Raw genomic sequence first — 25,911 nt, forward strand, 5'->3', positions numbered from 1 at the left:
CCACTAGTGAGGGGTTAAAGGAGTACCCGAGCATTTCTGAAACGAAAGGCACACCCCAGTTCACTCCCATATTTTGGTGTAGCCACTCCTTCATTGTGGTGTGCCCACGCCCCCCTTTGTGGTGTGACCACGAGGTTCCCAACAAACTGAGGTGTGGCCTTGCCCCCTGTCCAGAGTCAAGATACTGATAAGTTGGGAGGTATGATACAGCAACAATGAAAGAAGCATATTTTTTGTTTTTGGCTCCATCATCATTATGATCAACATTTATTTATATAGCGCCAGCAAATTCCGTTGCTCTTTACAATTGGGAGTTGCCTATTGATTGTACGTCTCTACCTGTGAGGGGCATCCACCCACCTTGAGATGCTGCATCTCACGTAACACATTTTATTTCCCTGTTACACTGTGAATAATACAGGATCACTAAACCCATGGATTATAAAACAGGTTACGGACAGGGAGATGTGCAGACCCAGCATTGCTGCCTGAGGCTGTAAATAACAGCACACATGGAAGCAAGGCTTTCATTTACTTATCAGAACGGTCTTCCATCACCCCGACAGCCCCATTTATCCACCCTTTCATGTAAACATTGTGCACCAGGCCGGGAGTCCTTGATTTGATCATTAAAACTACTTTGCTCAATTTCAAGCATCTCCTGAGCCAATTACACTAATGACTTCCATTATGCCGGTGGGAGCATTCCACGCATCCAAGATTCTCCAGTAAGACTCGCCCCTGTCATTACTCTCTACATACTGCCTGACACCAAGCCATGCGTCCACATAGTGCGGAAGATATTGTCATACAACAAATAACAGAGTTGTAGCAGGAGGTCATTGTCATATTGAGGCATGTTTTTCCTTCTTATCCCCAAGTGGCCTATCGAAAATAAGGGGTGGCACACTAATTAAGGCATATATCCCAACGGTCTTTATTTCTCACACTTGCCCACTCTACTGAAATGTCCGGGAGACTCCTAAATTCCAGGTAGGTGTCACGGACCCCCGGGAGAGCATATTATGAAACATCAACTATAAACTCTCCGAGTGGTCAAATGATCACAAAAAATGGTTCACCAACCAATACGTTTGGAACAAAGCGTCTCTCGAGGGTGCTCTACGCCAGAAAACCACCTGTTATTTCCGTTACCTGTATCTCTGGTACGATTGGTCCTTTCTCCGAGCACGAGCTGGCGAATGCGGTTAGCGGAGCCGGAGACAGCACAGGGTTGGGACGTGCAAAGCTGCTCAGGTCGCAGCTGGGAATCTCGTTCTCCTCGTGCCGCATGGTGATGGTCTCCATGACGAAGAAGCGATCCCACGGCAACCAGAGAGTGTGCTCCTGCGTGATAAACGGCGCCCGCTCAAACCGGAAGGTGATGGCGACACCGCCGTTGGTGACCAGATCAAAGCTGTTTACGACAAAGAGATGAACATTACGTAAGTGGTCATATTCCAAACAGAGGTATATAAAGGTAAAAGTACATTTATATAAGTGAAATTATATGACTAATAGCCCCTATATTAACCGGCGGTACCTGCACAATCAGCGGCACTCAGCCTGACATTGTAATTAGCTGGATAATTACACATTTTAACCAATTATCTACATACGTCTTATATCACGGTTACATAACCTTGTATCTGTAATCCACTGGTAAAAAAAAAACATAACCAACTGCATTAATGACACAAACACTGCTCGGTAATTATCAAATATAATAGGCCTCATAATTGTTACACCAAGCTCCCCGCAAGCCCTGGAACAAATGTATTCATGGTGCGATAACTTATTTATGCTGATTACTCCCAGATGTTTCCTTATACCTCTTCTATGCCACATCTATCTCATCCTGTGACAGTTTTACATGTCTCTTCCAGTACGCCTTTCCATTAACGCTAGCCGTTTCCAGTTGAATGCCAATAAAAATCTATTTAGTATGCCGGTTTGGCTTTACAAGCGTATCTGCTGGAGACTGGAAAGCAGGCGGCATCTGGTGCTGCAGTATCTAGGCCGCAGTCCGCGGCAGACGATTCATTAGGAAATTAGTGTTTTCCTGACTACTGTCATCTAGCAGGCCGGTAATCTGCTGACTGTTGATTTCTGCCATTCAACGAGTCCTTCCGCCCCATCGGGTACAGACCTGGTTTAACCCTTCGTACGCCAGACACAACGTGCCAACGCTCTTGTACAAAGACCAAACACACGGATCGATTCCAGTGTGGGAGTTCCCCGAGAGACATTTCTTAAAAATTATCTTGGTGCAGGTTTTCCAAAGCAAACAATTTTATTACCACGTTAAGCGAACCTTCTGATAGAACTGATGTCGGTGGAGACATTGCCAATTTTAGGCGACTGCCCCGCTGTTGAGAGGCATGTCCCGCCTACCATGGTGAGTGCATGCCTCATGCATCAGAGGAAGGTGGTCTCTTCAGCGTACGTTATTTTAAGAGTGTGCTTTTTAGGGGAGCGGGGTTGGGAAGAGCTAGAAACGCCCCAGAGCTACGCCCATACCCATTGACTTGGCCAACTCCTAAACCGATGTGGCCACATGTTTAGTTGGAAGCATGACCATGAATCCATTAAATGTAGCCTCCTTTTCACAGATCTTAATAGTGGGTCTTGGGTCTCTAATGGTTCTTGATGAGCTTCAACTCAGGCACTGCTCACTCTTCAGTCAACCACTCGGACCTCAGTCAAGGTTGAGTAGTCAGACTCCTTGAATTCCGACTTCTATCCATCAGCAAGGGTCTCTGTTCTCTCAGGGTACATGATCCCCAAACCATACCTCCCAACTGTCCTGACTTAGACAACACTGTGCCAATTTGAGGGGACTGTCTAGTCGATCAGGACTTTTGTCCCAATTCCTGGCCAGTTGGCAGATGGGAGATATGTCCCTTTAATGCCGCGAGTCACAGTGGCAGGAGAGCACAGCATTGAAGTTTTGCTTTGGGGGGAGTGGAAGGGTTTGATCCAACACTTCCATGCACCCCAATGTGAAGAGGACACGTCCCCCGTGTAGAATGATCATGTCCTCTTCTCGCCCTGAGACTGTGTAAAGTATTTAAAATTCCCTTCTCTACACTTGAGTTCACCGTAGGATTGCTAGGCTCTGTTTCAATACCCCTATCCCGCCTGTAACTCCAGATCCGCTGGCGGTACTCTTAGCTAATACCATAATGGGCACATCCCGTTACCAAAGCTTCGCCTCATTTAGGCGATCTATAAAAGATATCACTTAACATCTGAAACAATATAGGATAACCTCCACGCTCCTGTATCACATCACTAAAGTGCAAATGTCACCTACACCCTAGGATATCAATCTGTGGCAAGTGTACACCAAGGGGTGCCCCTGACAGATTCAAGGGGTAACTCAGTCTGCTCAAAATAACATAATAAAGGAAAAATAAAATAATATCAGAAGGATTATTCTTAGAACATGAGTGACTGGGTGTAACTTTATTCAGAGTAGGGGACACGATATTTATACCGTATATATAAGTCATATAAGTACCCCGTAGATGACAGGACCACCTTAACCTGAGCTCTGTGGGGAGATCAGTAGACTGATTGTGGCAAACAGATAGGATATGTGACAAACACAAGGTTATTTACGAGGTGCTGACAAGGCAAGGACACAAGGTTAGATCTATTATTTATTACAGGCCGGTGGAGATTAGCATCCAAGCGTATAAGACAGGACAAAAGTGCCATCTTGGATGGTTAATAAAATGTTATCGCTAAAAACACAACCACAATATATTTTAAAAAAAAAACTATTTGTATTTTAACAAACATACGCACAACAGTTTCATACGTTACTAGCGCCAATAATATTCAATCAGCAATTAACCCATTAATGGAAAAATTAATCCTAAAAGCAAAATTAATCTTGATAAAGTGAAATGCAGTATATCCGCCACTGGCCATCAGTTGTTTTTTTAGGAGCCCAAAACCTCAAAACAGCAAAGCTCAGCATGTCAGTTAATTTAACTACAATTTGTAAATATATCATGGATCATGCCAAACTCTACAGAGCATATTCAGACAGCAGGACAATCAATAAGTCTTCTAAAGTTTTAGCCTTCTGTGCGCAGCGTCCTCCCCATTCCAAAGAGATAATGCATAGAAAACTTGGATTACAAATGTCAGCTGTTGCTAAGGGGGTAACAAACTGGTCAGAATTTTGTTAAAAGGACATTGGACCTTACTTTTAATTTTGTCTTGTCCTTTGCTAGTGCCGTTTGTTTTGCTAGAACATATTTAAATTCCATGCCTTGCAATTCTTACCAAATACTGTAACGTCTATGACTGGAACGTGTGGTCACGTGATTGACAGGAGAAAGGATACAGCCCAGGTCAGACAGCATTACAGCGATTATGTCATGTTGAGTGACAGTTCTGATGTCATGGAAGGTAATAACGCTGAGGTCATCACCGTAGCGTAAGGGTGGGGTTAGGACAACAAGTCTCAGGGGGTAAGTGGGTAATCTTTTTTTATTAGGAACTGTAAAACACCCCCCCCCCCCAAAAAAAAAAAACACACACAAAAAAAACAAACTAAAAATTAACCCTACAAAGCTGGAACTTTAACATAGAAAATATCTGCAAATCTAGGTTAAAAACCCTGAAAAATACCTTTAAAATATGTTTTGTTTGATACCATACAGACATATTTGGCTATGTTAAGATCCACATAAAGTCTGCAGCATCCACATCTCTGGCTTTACTGTAGTTTTAAGCATTTGACAACAGAACTCATCTTCCCTGCTCAGACTGTACACTCCAAGCTGTCAATTGTCAGCAGGAGTTCGCATCAATAAGCAGCCTCCAGAGAGGTATTGGAAGGCACACAGGGGGGGTCTGCACTCACACACAAGGCCCTTGTGTCTCCAGGATGGGGAGGAGGAGATTTAATTTTCACTCGTGACAGCTTGTCCATAGCGAGGACCCCTCCCGGCTGCCAGCGAGTTACCTTGCAGCCATGATAGAGTCAGGACGGCTGTCTCAGCTATTTGGCTGCTTGGTGCTAATTGCCATTAATGATCAGCAGCGCAGCAGTCGTGCATTACATTACTGTGCCGCTCACAGCGCTCGTGTCTGAGGTCACGTTCTGTGGAAGGAAAACACCGAGCTCCATCCTCTCCCCCGGGACCAGTTCATCCTTATTACTTCCACATTCTAGTTTCTGATGGAATCAAAGTGGATGTGTTTAAGAATTCTTCCTAACACTAATGTCAAATAAGAAACAACTGCCCAGCTTTTACTTCATTACAAATAAAAGAAACATACAATAATACCCCCCTTTTAACCAAGATGCGCCCTGGTGCAATGCGTGGTCTTCAGAGGTCATGTAATTAATGGATTGGAGCCCATCCATGCACAACTGAAAAGTTTCCATTTATTTAAAAATAAATACACACACTTGTCTGTGACAGGTCCCACGGCAGATTAGACCCACAGTTGATCAAAGATCATCATTATTTATATAGGGCCACTAATTCCGCAGCGCTATACAAAGAATTATTGTCATTCACATCAATCCCTGCCCCATTGGAGCTTACAGTCTAATTTCCCTGACTAACATACACTCACACAGACTAGGGTTAATGTTACCTGCAGCCAATTAACCCACCAGTATATTTTGGGAGTGTGGGAGGAAACCGGAGCACTTGGAGCAGTGTTTCCCAACTCCAGTCCTCAGGGACCCCTAACAGTGCATGTTTTCCATATCTCTTTGCTGGAGCACAGGTGTATTCATTACTGACTGACACATTTTGAAAGATCCACAGGTGGTCCTAATTATTTCACTTGTGATCTGGAAAACCTGCACTGTTAGGGGTCCCTGAGGACTGAAGTTGGGAAACAGTGACTTGGAGGAAACCCACGCAAATACGGGGAGCACATACAAACTCCACACAGATAAGGCCATGGCTGGGAATCCGACTCATGATACCAACGCAGAAGTGCTAACCACTGAGCCGCCCTGTTGTCCAAATCCAAGAAAAATGGAAAAGCACTAGTTAGGTGAAGAATACGGTCATGGACTGCTAGCAAAAGTCTCCAGGACTAGAGATAAACCCTAGTGGGTCTTCTGTGACTACCTGGAACCGCTTGACCCTGGGAGAGGTGAGCAGTCACCCTAGAGTGGAGGGGGTTATAGAAATTGTGGTATAACAGACCAATAACAGATCAGTACTACAGTAGAATCAATGGGGATAATCAAAGTACAGGCAAGAGGTCAGGTACCAAGGACCAGGCGGAAAGTCAGTAACTAGGACACTACAATGTAATAACCCTTATGAAACGAGAAATCCAGCAGCATAATACTATAAATAGACAAGGGCCTGAGAAAGGCAGCAAGTTTATATGGGCGCTGACAGAAATCCAAGAGGCCCATTAAAAAAGGAAGAGGTCGTGCCAGTAACCAAAATGGCCACCGAGACTAGAATCCCACAACAAAGATGAACACGTGTGGGTGTAGCAGCTCACAGATGTTAGTGTGTGGCCGTGCAGAGATGTGAGTGGACATGAGAGTGAGCTCTGGAAGCAGACGGGTTGTATTATTCCAGACAGTATCTATCCAAGGGAATTAAAAGAACTAAGTGTAGTGTTTGCAGCAGCCATTTACAAAACTTTTTTTTTTAACCAACTGCTGCTGACCAGTATAATTTTCAGGAGGATCGGAGAATGAGGACGCTCTTTTCTGTGTGAACTTGTCCCGGTCAGCTTGAGGGACAATGCTGGGTGGTATGAATATCACCTACAGTTTGATGAAGTGGAGGAAGATTCTATTGTCTCAGGAGACCAAGACTCAATGCTACAACTGGCACATGTGCATCGTCCCAAGAACATGATCTCTACTGTGAAGGATGCCGGTGGCAGAGATTGGAGACAACGGATGGAGGATAATACAGACAAATCAGAGATGTAGGGCTGGGGAGGAGATTTACATGTCTCTTATATTCCAGAAGCAAAATACTCAAAGCATTCAGCGAAAGCCACATTGAAGTGGCTTAAATGGAAAAAAATAAAAAATAAAAAAATAATGTGCTTGAGTGGGCCAATCAAAGCAAAGACCTTAATCTCACACCAACTCGATGGACTCAAGAAAAAGGAGAATGGGCAAAAGTTGCAGCATCCAGATGTGCAAAGCTGGTAGAGACCCAACTAGACTGACAGCTGTAATTACAGCTAAATCTGCTTCTATCAAGTAATAAAATGAGGGGGCGGTGAATACTGATGTAATCAATTATTGTCTGTTTATAGATCTATATCTCCATCTATCTAGCTCTCTCTAATATATATATATATATATATATATATATTACTATACTACTATACCTTTCTTACTATATATATATATATATATATATATATATATATATATATATATATATATATATATATATATATATATATATATATATATATATATATAGTAAGAAAGGGGGGCATTTATCTGACAAGATGCAAAGAAAACATACAAGCAGGGTAAGACATTGGCGCAGTTATGTACCTAGATTCAGGTTAAACCGAGTAAAGACTTGTGTGTTTAAAGTTGGTTAACTTACATGATTTGAAAGCTTCTTCCTCTCAGCAAACAGACAGGGTGTGTCTGTTAGTTCAAACAGAGCCAGTGATGGGCGTTTTTTCTTAAAGAGAAGGTGGGTGTGTCACCTGTCCATCAAGCTAAGCCTGGGGGAGGAGTATCATGTATAAAAGCTTGTTTGTGTCATTTGTTCACTGAGACCAACGCTGGGGAAGCTGGCTGATCTTGAGAGAGAGCTGGTCAATGTATAGCTAGCGTTTAGGGTCTCCATAATTGCTGTGAAAGTGTACGGTGTCAAAACATTTACCATCCTGACAATAAAGCTACATAAAAAGGAAGAAGTTGTTCGCGTGTGCTTCGGCAGAAGCGGGCTTTTGCCACAATATATATATATATTTACCCGTTTTCCCACATGCTGTGCCCCTCTGACCGTTACGTCACATCACATAACACACTTATCAAGGTCGTGACTGCAGAAATGGGTTTAATATACACAGTCTGGGCCCAGGATACCACCACAAATGCCCTCAACACAATCCAGCACTGTCCAACATGTTCTGCTTATATCTACCTTCCGTCTTGTCTGCTGATGGTGTATCCCAAGAGAGGCGCGTTGACAAAACTGACGTTTACGCCAACCAACGGCGTCCCATCCGATGTCATCACCTGGCCGCGAATGACGCACGCATGTCTGGAAAAGAAGGGGGGGGGGGGGTTTAAAATTTGGTGCCATTGAGAATAGCAAATGTATATTACTGACATTAGACACAAGCTACTAGTCCTAATATGCACACATATTTCCTTAATGATATTATCTTGTTGATATCCTTGTCAATATGTCTTTGAGGAAGTTGCTCTGCGGCAACGAAACGCGTCAGCCTGTTTTACACTCCTATTGAGATTTGTATACCAATCTGGATTGAAAAATATTCCTGGTTACTCACCTGCTTAGGTTCACTTTGGCCGTCTGTGTGCACACAATAGATCACTCCCTGCAGACCCTACCAGTTATATGTACCCGGAACTATTATTCTCAGCCCTGTGTTGAGAGGGAGCGCTTTCACCATTGCGCCGCCGTCTCCACGGAGGTAGTTGGTGTCACCGACACGGCTTCACGAGACACGTACAGGTTCCGCTCTCGATTAGTCTGGTAAGATACCAGTTATTCTTCCCACAAAGTTGGCTGCTACAGCTTTTGCGTATTTCAATACATTCTAATTAATTGTTACTAAGCACTGCTTGAGCACTAGAATCTGGGATACACCAGACTATTTATTCATCCACTAAATATTATGTGACTGTCTTTATACACTGGAAAGCTCTACATCGGTTCACGCAGTGATCACGGCTATTTGTTATTGGACGCACCAGGAACCTTGAGGAGTATACCCCATATATTTAATTCAAATTAATTAATTCAGGAAGTTTGCATGTCATTTTATCTTCCATATTTTATGTACAGACTGGTTACTTTATTTGTTATTTATGATTATCCTATATAGTGATCTTTTGATGGCTACACATGTGTTGCTTTTTAATTTTGTCCAATAAATAGTCAATTAGATCCGCAGTCCACAATTCATTCGTCTTTTTGAGGTTATATGTTTACTAGTTCATATATAGCTTTTGTTAGTTTGTTTTGGTTAAGGATTGCAGATCTCTTGCACTTAGCGTCCTTTATCCACAGTCCTATTAAGCGCCATAAGGAAATTTTCTTGATATATTCTTGTCAATATGTCTTGCTTTTCTGAGCCTATTCAAAAGATTATCTTTCAACAGCACCCACCTTTTGGATCATTATGAAACGACGGATGCTTGGCTGATCCCCGACAGTCAGGAGAGATCTTCAGAATAGATCATATTGCAGCATAGATGTCCAAACACAGCGTCCATAAATACTATATAAACATGTTACACGTATACTGCAGATCTCCCTGAGCTTCCTGTTATCTCCCCATCGCCCTCACCTCTGTGACAGCGCTATTTATTTATGAACAAAACGCAGAGTAATTCAGAGCGTCCTGTGGGACAGCTCAGTAGCGGAGGCCACTTGCCTCTCCCCCGGGAAGGCCGAAGCGTTGCATTATTTACGCTGTTTGTGGAGGAAACTGGAGCCCCGGGTGAGCGCGCTTCTCAGATCACACTGATAAGAGAGGAGGCTCGGATGATAAGATGAATACAAACTCAGCAAAGAGGCGAATAACCCAACTTCAAACCAAAAGGACAGTTTCATGTCCTCTGCAGGATGAGATTTCTCCCAATGGAGGACAACGTCTGATAAATAAACGCCAGCGGTGTTACCGGGCGGACGAAGTCATTGTATTTTTGCTTTTGTAGAAGAATTGAAGAGTCGGTTGTCTTAGACACACGTCTAAATAAGGGTCTGTTTATATATCTAATAATAAACGTTGTGTTTTGTAGTGTACGTAGCACTAATACTGGTGAACAGCGTGGCATTCTGCCAGGGACATCTATGATGAAAAGGAAATAACCCGCCGTGCGTTGCCACAGTCTAAACGCCTTTTGTGCCCGTCGTCTTTCCGTATGTACTCACTTGCTGCATGATATGTGATAGAGCATTTCATGTAACCTAGCTGTTCAATAGGAATATCAATGTACTATCAGAGCGAACACAAAGATACTCCCAATGTTCTGAAGGGATGAGTGATGTGGGGGTGCCAGTGTCATTTTAGGGCTGTTTTATTGCTGAGCGCACCTTTGAAGTATCTGAGGATACCCCTCACTGCATTATTCTATACGGTTTTAGGATCGCACGATACCTCCCTCATTTCAGCGTCTCACTGTCACAGCGATCAGTTTAAGCATGTGCAAAACTGTTTTTTAATGGAGGTAGTAATCCACATAGTACATCGTACCTCTCCCAACTAGACAGGAACTTTGCACTGAAACATATACGGTCAGGATGGGCACATGATAAGGGCCTGCACTTATTATTGTAAGAACTTACATTACGAAGATGATTTCGATAAAGCGGTATGTTCTAACCTACAGGTCGGTTGCTTTACCCATCCAAAACCATGATGAATTTAATGTTCTACACTTAATTTTATTAATTAAACGTTCAGACATAACATTTTTCTAACTCGGCTTTTAAGGAGAGATGGGCCTGAGATCAAACATTATCAGGGAGGCAGAATTTGTACGCACTGCCTACATACAGTACCTATTAAAGTCAATATTTTATCAAATACAACTATCTAAGGTGATCAAAACATTATACCATTAATGATGGATTATTTAGCCTGCAATTCTCTGCAAAAGACTTTGGTATTTTAGACCCCAAAGACTTCATTGTATGCCAGGAGAAGTACGTGCATCAGCTAACTTATATATCTTATTATGTGTCGGATAAGAATCTGTTTTGGATGATTCAGAAAAAAAAAAAAGGCATTTTAATTGGAGAGAAACAGATCTTCTCCGAATGCTCTTCAAAGCTCTCGTACTACAGGTATGACCGTGTACCCCATCAACTACGCACAAAGCCATACTTGTCTAATTTTTGGATATCCCCTTCAGGAGACCATGGAGGGGAGGTCCAAGGGACAGTTTTGGGGCACATGACGCCAAAGCTTGTGTAATCAAGGCTCCGTCCCCCTAGCTGCATCGGGAGTGAGGCCATGATGACGCGATCTCCAGCGAAACGCGTCATCGAGCTCCCGTCATGCCCACTTCGAAAGAAAGTGAAGCAGGACCCGGGAGGGTGGCATAATTTGCCGGGAGTTCGGGGGACTCCCAGAAATTTGTGAATCTTCCGCACATTCCGTGACAGTACCAAAGTATGCATAAAGGAGTCGGCCATATTGTAGGATGTCACCTACACATTTACAAGGAGTGTGGGACATCGCTGAAGCACAAAGTCTACACAGAAATGTTTTAATACTCATACTGGATCCAAAGTATTATGGGTAATCCGTACATATATTAAAGCTATTTTCCCACAATACACTGCACATGACTTATCATATGAGGGCTCAAACTACTGAGAGAGTGGCTAAATGCAATTGTTTTTTTCTAGAGTCTTGTTCCTGGCAGTCTACCTCTCAGGGATTAACGTGAGGTAAAATCTCGGCATTGAGAGGGAAGGTATTTATGCCGGATGAAGAGATATTTGCTACAGTGATTTTAAGTACATAAAGCTCTCTCTTATTTGTATATATGCACACACCGACAAGCATAAACCAGATTTATTTCCAAATGTACACACTTTTGTAGCTGGAATAATGGCTGCAACGTAAGACTATAAAATTGACATTTGACTTCATATATCAAATGGTGCAGATATGAAAAAATGCAAAATAAATACTCATCTATATATGGACATTTCACCCTCAAGACAGGATAACATTTATTATTATAGTGGAACCAGTTCTTCCCTCCATTCCCCCTGTTTTTACAGTTCAGATCTTGTTATAGTCTTCTTAAAATTTAAGCGTGAAAAGCTTTAACCCCAACAGTTTACAAATGTGTATATTTTTATACAAGTAAAACACCAATGTGGTGTTCTTTTTTTCGGTAAAACACTTTGCCCACTGAATAATCTCAATTATTCCATTTTCACATTAGTTGTTTCTACTTGAACAGAATAATCACTCCCCAGAGGTGAGAAAGTCATAAGCTGAAAACAGGCCCTAAAACACAATTTCCCCCCCACTTTGTATAACAGCTTAGGGTTACTTGAATTTGCACTTAAAGAAAATGACCATAAAGGCTACAGAACCACTTAGCTACAAAAAAATAAAAATACAATGTTCACCCCATTAAATATGTATGCTGCAATCACAGCTGTTTTCTATCTGCAGATAAAGAACGCCGACCATCTTTCCCTCCTGTCCGCTGGCAAATGCAGAAAAATGGTAGATATTGAATTTGTTCCAGGATTTACCTCGATGGTCCTTTTGTACAATTAGAAGAACATTACTTGAAGAGCTAGAAAATGTTTCTTCATACACATTTTCAGACTCTCCAGTATAATTTCAAGTACAGATCGCCTCTGCAGTATGCAAGAAGGCATTTTGTGGCCAGAAAGGATATTCATGATTCCTGACAGTTCACTTGGAACATACTTGTTTACTCTCCTGCAATATCCAGGAGACTCTCAAATTTAGCGCAGTTCTTCCAGAGAGTAGATTACGCCAACTTCCTAGTGTGATTGCGTCATTTTGGCCCCGCACCCATGGTATGATCACATCACTGCGCTGTAGAGGCCAAAATTATGCAATATACGTGACCTCACGTGTTTCAGGGAATCCTCTCTCTCTTTCTTGGCGAGGCCCTGATAACACGATGCGCAAAGATGTGATTTGCGTCACTGTGTAGCAGTGTATGGGGCCTAATGATTCGTCAACATGGCCCCCCTGCCTCAAAGTCCTTGCCCAGCGGGAGAGGGCGCGTTTGCCCCTTGGATCCCGGAAGGGAGGTACAAAAACCTTCTTCCCTTGTGTAGGCGACGAGACAGAAATGACTGATGTATAAACATAGAAGAAGTTATCTTGGGTTTGCAAACTTTTACAGATTTTTTTTTTTCACCCCTTTTAGCCGAAAAAAAACAAACAAATAGAAAAAAAAGAAGAAAAAAAAACCACCAATAAAAAGTAACTGTTGTTTTGTTCAAGTGGTTGCAAAAAAGAAATTCAAAACAAAACACCCCAAACAGCAGCTGAGGAAAACCAAAATTATTCCAAAACACTGCTAAAACCAAAGTGGCTCCATGGAAGCTCTCTGATAATGGATCTGGCGTAGAGAGGGTAATGGCACATTGTGCGTTCCTTATGGGCCCATTTGGGATACGGACGCTGAAAGCTCACGGGGTGAGGATCCATTTACCCGGTTTGAAAACAGATTTGTTTCAAGCTGTTTTTTTTCACAGACTGCATTTCCACAGGTCTCTAAAGCAGCAGCAGCAGCTGGAGAGAGAGGGCTTCCTAATACGGGTCTGTGACGGCGCCAGGTATGATTATTAAGCCTTTAACGCCATTCCTGGGCAGAAAGCGAGAATTAAGTCAAATTGTTTGGAGTGTTTTTATGCCATGTACTGAGAAAAGCTCACACTATAAGTTTTATTATAGAAAGTAAGAGAACAACTGGCATATATACACGCTCTCAAAGGTCACTTGCAAAATGGCAGCAATGTGGGACTGCAGAGAAAACGACATCCCTCCTACATTTGTGAGCGAATGGACCATAAGTATGTTTTTTTGTTTTGATTTTGCGACTGCACCTGTTTAAACAGATAAGAGAGTTGGATCCCTCGTCAATGAGGACGTTTTTACTGTCTGCTCAGCCCTGTGACACTACTACACCCCTTTGTAGCACGTACCGGCGCCAATTAGTAATGTGTTAATGCTGGAAGGTGTGATGTGGGAGTGAGGCTTATTTGCATCATCCTAAACACTGTTTTACAATGACAGGATACAGCCATTCCCATGGTTCTGGAGACAGCACCCAATACATAGCCAACCTTTGGCTCTCCAGTAGCTGTGGAACTATAAGTCCCAGCATTTCCTACCGCCAGCAGCCTGTCACTCACTGGTAAAGTACACCCTACACAGTAATAAAACCAGGGACATTTCTAGGTGCTACCCCTATGTCATACAGAGTCTGGAGTTTTAAACATCCACAAACCCCAGCGCTTACCAGTCTCTTCTCACACTCCGCAATATACGGTTTCCCCGACCGTCCGGCTTTATTACCGCCTTTTTAAAAGTCAAGATGTTTTAGAGGCCTCTTCAGAGGGGAGAAAGTGGGCGTTTTATTAATATAGAACTAAACATAAAGTAGCAGGACTGTAGTCTGAATCCAACACAAGCTCAATGCAGGAGAAATAGGAAAAATATCTCCGTGGATACATTTTATCAGCAGCAGACAACCCCTGCGGCCATTACCGGGGCTCTGAGCTGGAAAGAATAGGAGCCATCATTTACAACAGATATAGAGGACCTGGGAATCGCCTTAGAGAGGAGGTTACAAGATGCGGCTGAGGATTTATCTCACCATCTATCTTTAGATCTCATGTTATTAAAGATACAGATATAAGATATCAGGGCTGATTCTACAGGGACACAGATAGGAAGTGCTTCATCCACTAGGGGGCAGTACATACTGCTTTATAATACAAAATGCTAATATATCTATAAAGTCCTGCATGAGATCTGTATAAACTGCAAGTTCTGACGTCACTGCTTTATTACTAGCGAGCTCCGACGTCACCGCTTATAGCTGGCGAGCTCCGACATCACCGCTTATAGCTGGCGAGCTCCGACGTCACTCCAATGTTCGTTGGAAAAATTTGTCGCACCCTTTGTAGTCAATTATTAGATATTAGAAGTTCCCTTACTTTGTATTGTCACAAAAATCCTCAATAACCTCTAAGATCCATAAAAATGTACAGAGGGATACTTGTTCCTTATATAAACCCCAAAAAACCTTTTCACCCCGGTTTGCAAGATTCAAAGTTGTCACTAAGCTTTAAGAAATGTAAAATCAGTTCATCCTTCATGTACAGCTTAGTTAACGATGTAAAGCGTTGGGTAAGAATCACAGACGGAACACGAATATTATAGAACAATACACTTAGAGCACAACTTATAGAACTATTACTAAGACTTCCTACATGCGGCAATGTGTGAGATAAATAGCACCACTGAATCCTCTGAATGTGAGGCCCAGAGACCGCTCCTTTCTCCCTTGTTCTCCGCACAACAAAACCTGCAGCGAGGAGACGAAACTCATTTAAATCAATTAATGTTCCGCAAGTAGCTCAAACAGTTCATAAATATTCAGCCAGCCTAATTGCATAACAATAACAGGCGGGCTGCAGCCTGAATACACGGGGCCTGGTAAACACCACTACAAGGCCATTACATGCTCCATGTTTGTGAAGAAATATTGCTATTTAATGGAGGTAGTGCTGAGATGAGGCCTCTGTGGACATCTTTCTACGGAACTCATTTTATTATCTTATAAAACAATAACGGCTACGAAATGCTTATCGGCCTTTCGGTGAAGCTCAAAGGCAGACACGTCTGTACCCCTGGAGTTTAAGGGTACTCTACAAGAGGGCGAGACACCGCCAGTGGCAGGAAGCTGGGTCTAGAAAGGGGGTAGAGACGGAACATCACATGGCGATGCAGTCTGCGCTGACGCGGCCCCGCTCCTCTTTCAGCTGCGCGGAGTGTGACGGCCTCAGACCCCGCTCATCTCTGGGCCTTGTCGCCGCTGCACCCCTACAATAGCAGCAGTTCCGCCATTCAGGGGGCAATAAATCAGTGTATCCACATAGAGATGAACGGATATTATTATAGTAGATTTATTTACTTGAAATGATTGTGTAAAACAGGTTATAGTGTTAAGTGCAGATGGAGTAGATTGTATTGTGAATTATAAGGTTCTTATTCAGAGAACGCCCCAATAGGTCACTGGGTGAGGACATTGCACGTCGGAGGCCAATAAGTGATAACGCTCTAGTGTATCCGGCCAAGCAAAGTAAGCCAAATGCTGCAATGAAAGCTCCTCCACCTGCGTGCAGACAACCTGAGGACATCTGCGTAGCTATTGTGTAGAGCAGCTTGGAAATTATCTGTGTGCTTAGCTGTGGGGTTTTAGGTTTCAGTCTCAAGTTGTCAGAGATCAGAAATGGATGATAAAATCCTATATACGTTTCTCCTTAAATAACGCCGTCCGCAGAAAGGACTCCACGAGTGATTATCTATACTCAGCAGTGTTCCCCTTCCCCCCCAGCTGTAGCGGAGATAAGTATACATCAGATATCGGAGGTATCCGTTTCTGCGGCACAGATGATTGACACCTGACACCTCCTGCCCCTCTCGCTCATGATAACCATATGTGCTTTTAGAAAAACGCACAATACTACATTAGTCACTAGAATTATTTTTAAGAGTGTCAGGTTGTTTTTTTCCCCCAACATGAGTAAAATTAGTTTTACATCCACTTTCCCCGGGATATCCATAAGGATGAACGCTGAACACTGCAATTCACAACACAGATGAAATGTGTTCCTGACGCACACACTGTATGTGTGAACGTGTTCTAACAAGTCAAAGTCAGCCCGTCAACAATACAGTTTTACATATTTAACGGCTTTATATTCTAAGTCATTCATCAAGCTCTGCTAATGATGGAAGGTTCTTCATTTATACCTAACGGACCGGGAGAGCTCATAAGGGCAATCTGTACGAGCTGACTGTTATATGCACTATTACATATATACACACGCAATATTCACACACGTTCCTAGTAAACTGGACTGTGCCACTGGCCTGTCTCCCCCTGGAATTTTGTGTAGCAGAGTAAGAAATGTTACTTCACATTGCTGAGTAATGCCCTTTTTTGTATGTATTCAGCACCGGGGTGGAACACCAAACTAAATACGCTGCTCTTTGTTAATATAGAAATATACCGACTCACCCGCCATCGAAAGGATTCTCTCCTGGGATGAAGTGTGTGCTGTCCCTTCCTATTAAGAATTTAATCCGGTGATAGAAGGACTGCAGGTTCTGCTGGGACACGGGAGCTTGTGTTTCTTGGATTATATCCAGAGGGTCCGGTGAACCCAGGCACAACGCGTTTGTGTGGCAAGTTTGCTGCAAGCAGCAGTCAGGATCCATACAGTCCGCTAACCCATCTGGAAGACAAAATGCAAACACTACTAGTTACTCAGTGGTCTACTGTTGTGCATATATATCCCTACATACACACACACACACACCCCTACATACACACACACACCCCTACATACACACACACACATATCCCTACATACATACACACACACACACATCCCTACATACACACACACACACACATATCCCTACATACACACACACATATGCCTACATACACACACACACACACACACACACACATATGCCTACATACACACACACACACACATATGCCAACATACACACACACACACACACACACATATGCCTACATACACACACACACACACACACACACACATCCCTACATACACACACACATATCCCTACATACACACATATCCCTACATACACACACATCCCTACATACACACACACACACACACACACACACACATCCCTACATACACACACACACACACACATATCCCTACATACACACACACACACACACATATCCCTACATACACACACACACACACATATCCCTACATACACACACACATATCCCTACATACACACATATCCCTACATACACACACATCCCTACATACACACACATCCCTACATACACACACACACACACACACACACACATCCCTACATACACACACACACACACATATCCCTACATACACACACACACACATATTCCTACATACACACACACACATCCCTACATACACACACACACATCCCTACATACACACACACACACATCCCTACATACACACACACACACATCCCTACATACACACACACACATCCCTACATACACACACACACACATCCCTACATACACACACACACATCCCTACATACACACACACACATCCCTACATACACACACACACATCCCTACATACACACACACACATCCCTACATACACACACACACACATCCCTACATACACACACACACATCCCTACATACACACACACACATCCCTACATACACACACACACATCCCTACATACACACACACACATCCCTACATACACACACACACACACATCCCTACATACACACACACACACACATCCCTACATACACACACACACACACATCCCAACATACACACACACACACACACATCCCAACATACACACACACACACACACATCCCAACATACACACACACACATCCCTACATACACACACACACACACACACACACACATCCCTACATACACACACACACACACATCCCAACATACACACACACACACACATCCCAACATACACACACACACACACACATCCCAACATACACACACATACTTATCCCTACATACACACACATACACATATCCACACACACACACATATCCCTACATACACACACACATATCCCTACACACACACACACACACACATATCCCTACACACACACACATATCCCTACACACAAACACACATATCCCTACACACACACACACATATCCCTACACACACACACACATATCCCTACACACACACACATATCCCTACACACACACACATATCCCTACACACACACACATATCCCTACACACACACACATATCCCTACACACACACACACACACACACACACATATCCCTACATACACACACACATATCCCTACACACACATACATACACATATCCCTACATACACATCCCTACACACACACACACACACACACACACACACACACACACACACACATTCCTACATACACACATACATATCCCTACACACACACATATCCCTACACACACACACACACACATCCCTACACACACACACACACACACACACACACACATATCCCTACACACACACACACACACACACACACACACACATCCCTACATACACACACACACACATATCCCTACATACACACATATCCCTACATACACACATATCCCTACATACACACATATCCCTACATACACACATATCCCTACATACACACATATCCCTACATACACACATATCCCTACATACACACATATCCCTACATACACACATATCCCTACATACACACATATCCCTACATACACACACATACACACACATCCCTACATACACACACATACACACACATCCCTACATACACACACACATATCCCTACATACACACACACACATATCCCTACATACACACACACATATCCCTACATACACACACACATATCCCTACATACACACACACATATCCCTACATACACACACACACATATCCCTACATACACACACACACATATCCCTACATACACACACACATATCCCTACATACACACACACATATCCCTACATACACACACACATATCCCTACATACACACACACATATCCCTACATACACACACACATATCCCTACATACACACACACATATCCCTACATACACACACACATATCCCTACATACACACACACATCCCTACATACACACACATCCCTACATACACACACATCCCTACATACACACACATACACACACATCCCTACATACACACACACACACATCCCTACATACACACACACACACATCCCTACATACACACACACATCCCTACATACACACACACATCCCTACATACACACACACATCCCTACATACACACACACACACACACACACATATCCCTACATACACACACACACACACATCCCTACATACACACACACACATCCCTACATACACACACACACACACATCCCTACATACACACACACACATATCACTACATACATACACACACACACATCCCTACATACACACACACACATATCACTACATACATACACATATCCCTACACACACACACACATTCCTACACACACACACATATTCCTACACACACATACATACACATATCCCTACACACACATCCCTACACACACACACACACACATATCCCTACACACACACACACACACACACACACATATCCCTACACACACATATCCCTACACACACACACATATCCCTACACACACACACACACACACATATCCCTACACACACACACACACACACACACACACACATATCCCTACACACACACACATACATATCCCTACATACACACACACACACATCCCTACATACACACACACACACATCCCTACATACACACACACACACACACACACTTATCCCTACATACACACATATCCCTACATACACACACACATATCCCTACATACACACACACATATCCCTACATACACACACACACATATCCCTACATACACACACACACATATCCCTACATACACACACACATATCCCTACATACACACACACACATATCCCTACATACACACATACATATCCCTACATACACACATACATATCCCTACATACACACATACATATCCCTACATACACACACACATATCGCTACATACACACACACACACACATATCGCTACATACACACACACACACACATATCCCTACACACACACACACACACATATCCCTACACACACACACACATATCCCTACACACACACACACACATATCCCTACACACACACACACACATATCCCTACACACACACATATCCCTACACACACACACACACATATCCCTACACACACACACACACACACACACACACATATCCCTACACACACACACACACATATACCTACACACACACACACACATATACCTACACACACACACACACACACACACATATACCTACACACACACACACACACACACACATATACCTACACACACACACACACACACATATACCTACACACACACACACATACCTACACACACACACACATATACCTACACACACACACACCTACACACACACACACACACATATACCTACACACACACACACACACACCTACACATATACCTACACACACACACACCTACACATATACCTACACACACACACACACACACACATATACCTACACACACACACATCCCTACACACACACACACACATCCCTACACACACACACACACACATATACCTACACACACACATATACCTACACACACATATACCTACACACACACACATATACCTACACACACACACACCTACATATATACCTACACACACACACACACACACACACACATATACCTACACACACATATACCTACACACACACACACACACACACATATACCTACACACACACACACACACATACCTACACACACATATACCTACACACACACACACACATATACCTACACACACACACACACACACACACACACACACACCTACACACACACACACACACACACATATACCTACACACACACACACACACACATCCCTACACACACACACACACATATACCTACACACACACACACACACACACACATCCCTACACACACACACATCCCTACACACACACACACACACACACACATCCCTACACACACATATCCCTACATACACACAGACATACATATCCTTATATACACACAGACATACATATCCTTATATACACACACACACATACATATCCCTACACACACACACACACACATCCCTACACACACATATCCCTACATACACACACACATATCCCTACACACACACACACATATCCCTACACACACACACACATCCCTACACACACATATCCCTACATACACACATACATATCCCTACACACACACACACACACACACATCCCTACACACACATATCCCTACATACACACATACATATCCCTACACACACACACACACACACACATCCCTACATACATATCCCTACAGACACACACACACACACACATACATATCCCTACATACACACACATATCCCTACACACACACACACACACACACACACACACACACACATCCCTACATACACACACATACATACATATCCCTACATACACACATACATATCCCTACATACACACACACACACACAGCCCTACATACACACATACATATCCCTACATACACACACACATACATACATATCCCTACATACACACACATACATATCCCTACATACACACACATATCCCTACACACACACGCATATCCCTACATACACACACAAACACACGCACACATATCCCTACATACATACATATCCCTACATACACACACACACATACATATCCCTACATACACACACACATACATACACACATATATTATATATGTATCCTATTTAATTACAAGACTTTCTAGCAAGTTGATTGCTGTAATTTTACACATCTGTGAATCTCGGGGTCCAATATATTTCGGGATTTAAGTGGCTGAAAACTTCAGAATTTTCAGCTCTTCCCAGTGGTAAAACTTGGCGATCGCTTGAAGATTCACTGAGCTGTAACCACAAGAAAACAAATTCCACACGGCTTCCCTTCTCCAGTGTAACATCTGCCAGCGCTGCGTATAACAAAGAAGCCAGGAGCTGAGGTGCGATAGGGATACACCGGCATACGATGTAACAGGCTGGAGGAAACGGCTTTCAAGGACGTGTGGGAGAAGGACAGAAGTTGTGCATAGTCTGGTGATGTCTACCGGACGAAACAAACTTTTATAGGGAACATAGTATCTCTGGTGAACAGAAGTCAAATAAACCTGTGTAAATAAAATTAATTCTAATATACAGTATATACTGTGCTAATGTTTTAGGCAGGTGTGGAAAAAATGCTGCAAAGTAAGAATGCTGTCAAAAATTGCATTTTGTCAATTGATAAAAATAAACTATTAATACTATGTTTGAAAGCATTCTTACTTTGCAGCATTTTTTCCACACCTGCCTAAAACTTTTGCACAGTAATAAATATATATATATATATATATACATATACACATACACACATACATATATATATATATATATATATACATACAAGTTAACCCGTGCATGATACTCATGCATTCTAGTCAAATCAAGCTACTTAAGGTCTTAAAAAGGTTCTTGTCATGCATTTGGGCCTAGCCCAGGCCTCCTCAGGGTAAGAGCGTTACTTCCCGACGCAAGCGGCCTTTTTAATGTGTGTTCATGTGGTAAAATTACCTCACGAAAATGAGTTTGACCCCTCAACTCGTAAATTTAGCCTTTATTACCCCTCCCACGGGGGGAAGATGGAAGTTAACTGACTTGACTATTCTAATTTTTTTGTCAAATAATGTCAGTATACCAAATTTCAGGTCAATTGGATGAGCCCTTTCTGAGAAAATAGTTTTTTCCACACACACACACACACACACTAACGCACGCCTCTACATATGTGTGTTCATGAGGTAAAATTACCTCACGAAAATGAGTTTGAGCCCTACCAAATTTCAGCCCTTTTTGAATTTTTTTCCCTACATACACTAAGAATTTAGTAGGTCAGTGTATAACTCTGCCCAGCAGGTGGCGCTGCAACTTGTTTTTTTTTTCCACACACAGACACCACTAAGCATTTATATATTAGATATATATATATATATATATATATATATATATATATATATACATACATATATATATATATATATATATATACATACATACACACACACATATATACACACACACACACACACACACTTACTACTTGCCTACCTACTTGCAGAGAGGGTGGCCATTTTGTGGGGCGGGACCATTTTTTTATAAAAGGCAGTCACTGGGGGAATTCAATTAGCCGCGTTACTGTAAAAAAGTAACGCGGCCTGTGCACTATCACTGTTATTACAGTAATAGTGCGCTTAAATACCGTTAAATAGATCATAAAGATGGGTTAAATTCACCTTAATAACGGTAATAGGTTTAACGCTGCGCTACTTCTGGGGGGGGAATTGAATTCCCCCCTATGAATTTGCTAAAGTGAGAGATTGCAGCACATAATATTTATGTGTAAATATAAAAAAAGTGTGACAGGAATGAAAAAATACATCAAGTTTAATTGCATTCTATTAAGTGTGGGTCATTGTAAAATGTGTGTTCCTTCAAGACAATAAAATTAAACAAAAATATCACCCACAGCCCTTGATGGAATATTCACGAAAAACAAAATATCAGACTATGGGCTTAAACTGTATCCTAGACAAAGTGAAGGCGGCCATTTTGTCGGGTTAACCAATATTCATGAGAAGGTGACCCACTGATTCGGTGTCACGGGCACATGAGGTATAAACTGACTCGTTGCCTCAGTCAGGTCACCCATAAAATGGCTGCCTCCATTACATGGAGACTGGCAGGAACATTTTTTTTTTTTTAAATGCATTTGATCCAAGATTCTTTGACGGTTATGTTTGAATAAATAAAACAAGAAATACCAAAATGTATATTGTTTTCACAATATTTCAGCATAACGTCCTCTTAAAATAGTGGTAAAATTATGCGTGATGATTGATACTGTAATGTTGTATCTGAGAAAGGGGAAATAGTGTCCTTCGCTCATATTAGGTGGGAGAAATCCTCTTTTATGATGGCAATTAAGGAAATCTCCTGCTTTATGATCGCGGCACTTACACTAATCCTGCTTTGTTAGTCAAGTAATTTCAGTGTCAGACAGAGCAGGATTATGGGAGAAGTCACTTTGCATAGTCAATGTCTGAGGAGAAGCCTAATCACTTCTCGCACATACCACACGGTAAGAGGCGGCGCACAGTAATAGGGTAGTTTTCCGTTTGGGGAGATGCCGCGGGGTCAAGTGACACTTTATTTAGATGAATAATGAGTTTCACACAAAGCTATTTATACCCAGACTCTACATGAGGATTCACATTCAATGATCCCTCTAAGCTGAATTATCCGAAAATTAAACCCAATTACAAATATTAAACAATATTTGTCAAAAATAATCCTCCACCCGCGTACCTGGATTATGGGAGTCCTATATCTGCGCCCCCCTTCCTCAGCCCTGTTGGTGGAACGTTGTGTCATCCACATCATCATCATGTTTCGGGCCAGGTACATTTTAAAGACACAGTATAACGTGGCAGCAGACAGCGGCAGGCTGGGCTGGGGGCATCTATGGCCTTATCTGTGTGGAGTTTGTATGTTCTCCCCGTGTTTGCGTGGGTTTCCTCCGGGTGCTCCAGTTTCCCCCCACACTCCAAAAACGTACTGGTAGGTTAATTCCCTCCGTGATCTCCCAAAATACAAAAGTATGATGTCATGTGACCTGTAGATCTTCTGTTCCATGATGCATCATTGCAGTATACAAAATCTACAACATTGTTCATACAGTTTTTGGGGGGGGGTCTGTTCTTCTGCCCCAAAAAGTACAGCTCTTGCACAACAGTAGGTAAGAAAAAAAAAAAAGTGTCGGACAAAAGGAAGGCGGGGCTTAGCACATTAAAAGATGTGGCCATATATCACGAATTTCATTACAATAAATATATATAATATATTTGTTTTTTCCTAGTCTTATTTTCAGTAGACTTGAGGCTATCTCCGTGAGATGTCAAGCATTATTTTAATAGCTAATATGTTCAGGCATTATGCAATTAATTTATCAAAGTGTGATTAGGGGCTGAATGTGAAATCACATCTCACCGTCACTGAAACTTGTAATGAAGTGATGTGATTTTACACTCTGTCCCAAAAAAAAATACACCTAATAAATGAAAAGTAACACCAGATCAGCAATTACATTTCCACAGAAAGGAATTAAAGGACAAGTCAGTCAATTCAATAGGGGTCC

The 25,911-nt window shown here is 42.3% G+C and overlaps 1 protein-coding gene across 9 annotated transcripts in view; it reads right to left on the reverse strand.

Annotated features, from left to right (window-relative positions):
* The window catches only part of TENM4 (teneurin transmembrane protein 4), a 1,040,112-nt gene that overhangs the window by 35,901 nt on the left and 978,300 nt on the right, over positions 1–25,911 (reverse strand). For all 9 annotated transcript variants that reach the window (XM_075198626.1, XM_075198625.1, XM_075198627.1 and 6 more), the window contains 3 exons: positions 17,006–17,222; positions 8,133–8,252; positions 1,156–1,417 (listed from right to left, as the gene is read on the reverse strand). In XM_075198626.1, the coding sequence (XP_075054727.1) occupies positions 1,156–1,417; positions 8,133–8,252; positions 17,006–17,222 (599 nt within the window). The remainder of the gene's footprint in view (positions 1–1,155; positions 1,418–8,132; positions 8,253–17,005; positions 17,223–25,911) is intronic.

The sequence above is a fragment of the Mixophyes fleayi genome, chromosome 2 (genome assembly GCF_038048845.1).
Source record: "Mixophyes fleayi isolate aMixFle1 chromosome 2, aMixFle1.hap1, whole genome shotgun sequence".
Classification (NCBI taxonomy): domain Eukaryota; kingdom Metazoa; phylum Chordata; class Amphibia; order Anura; family Limnodynastidae; genus Mixophyes; species Mixophyes fleayi.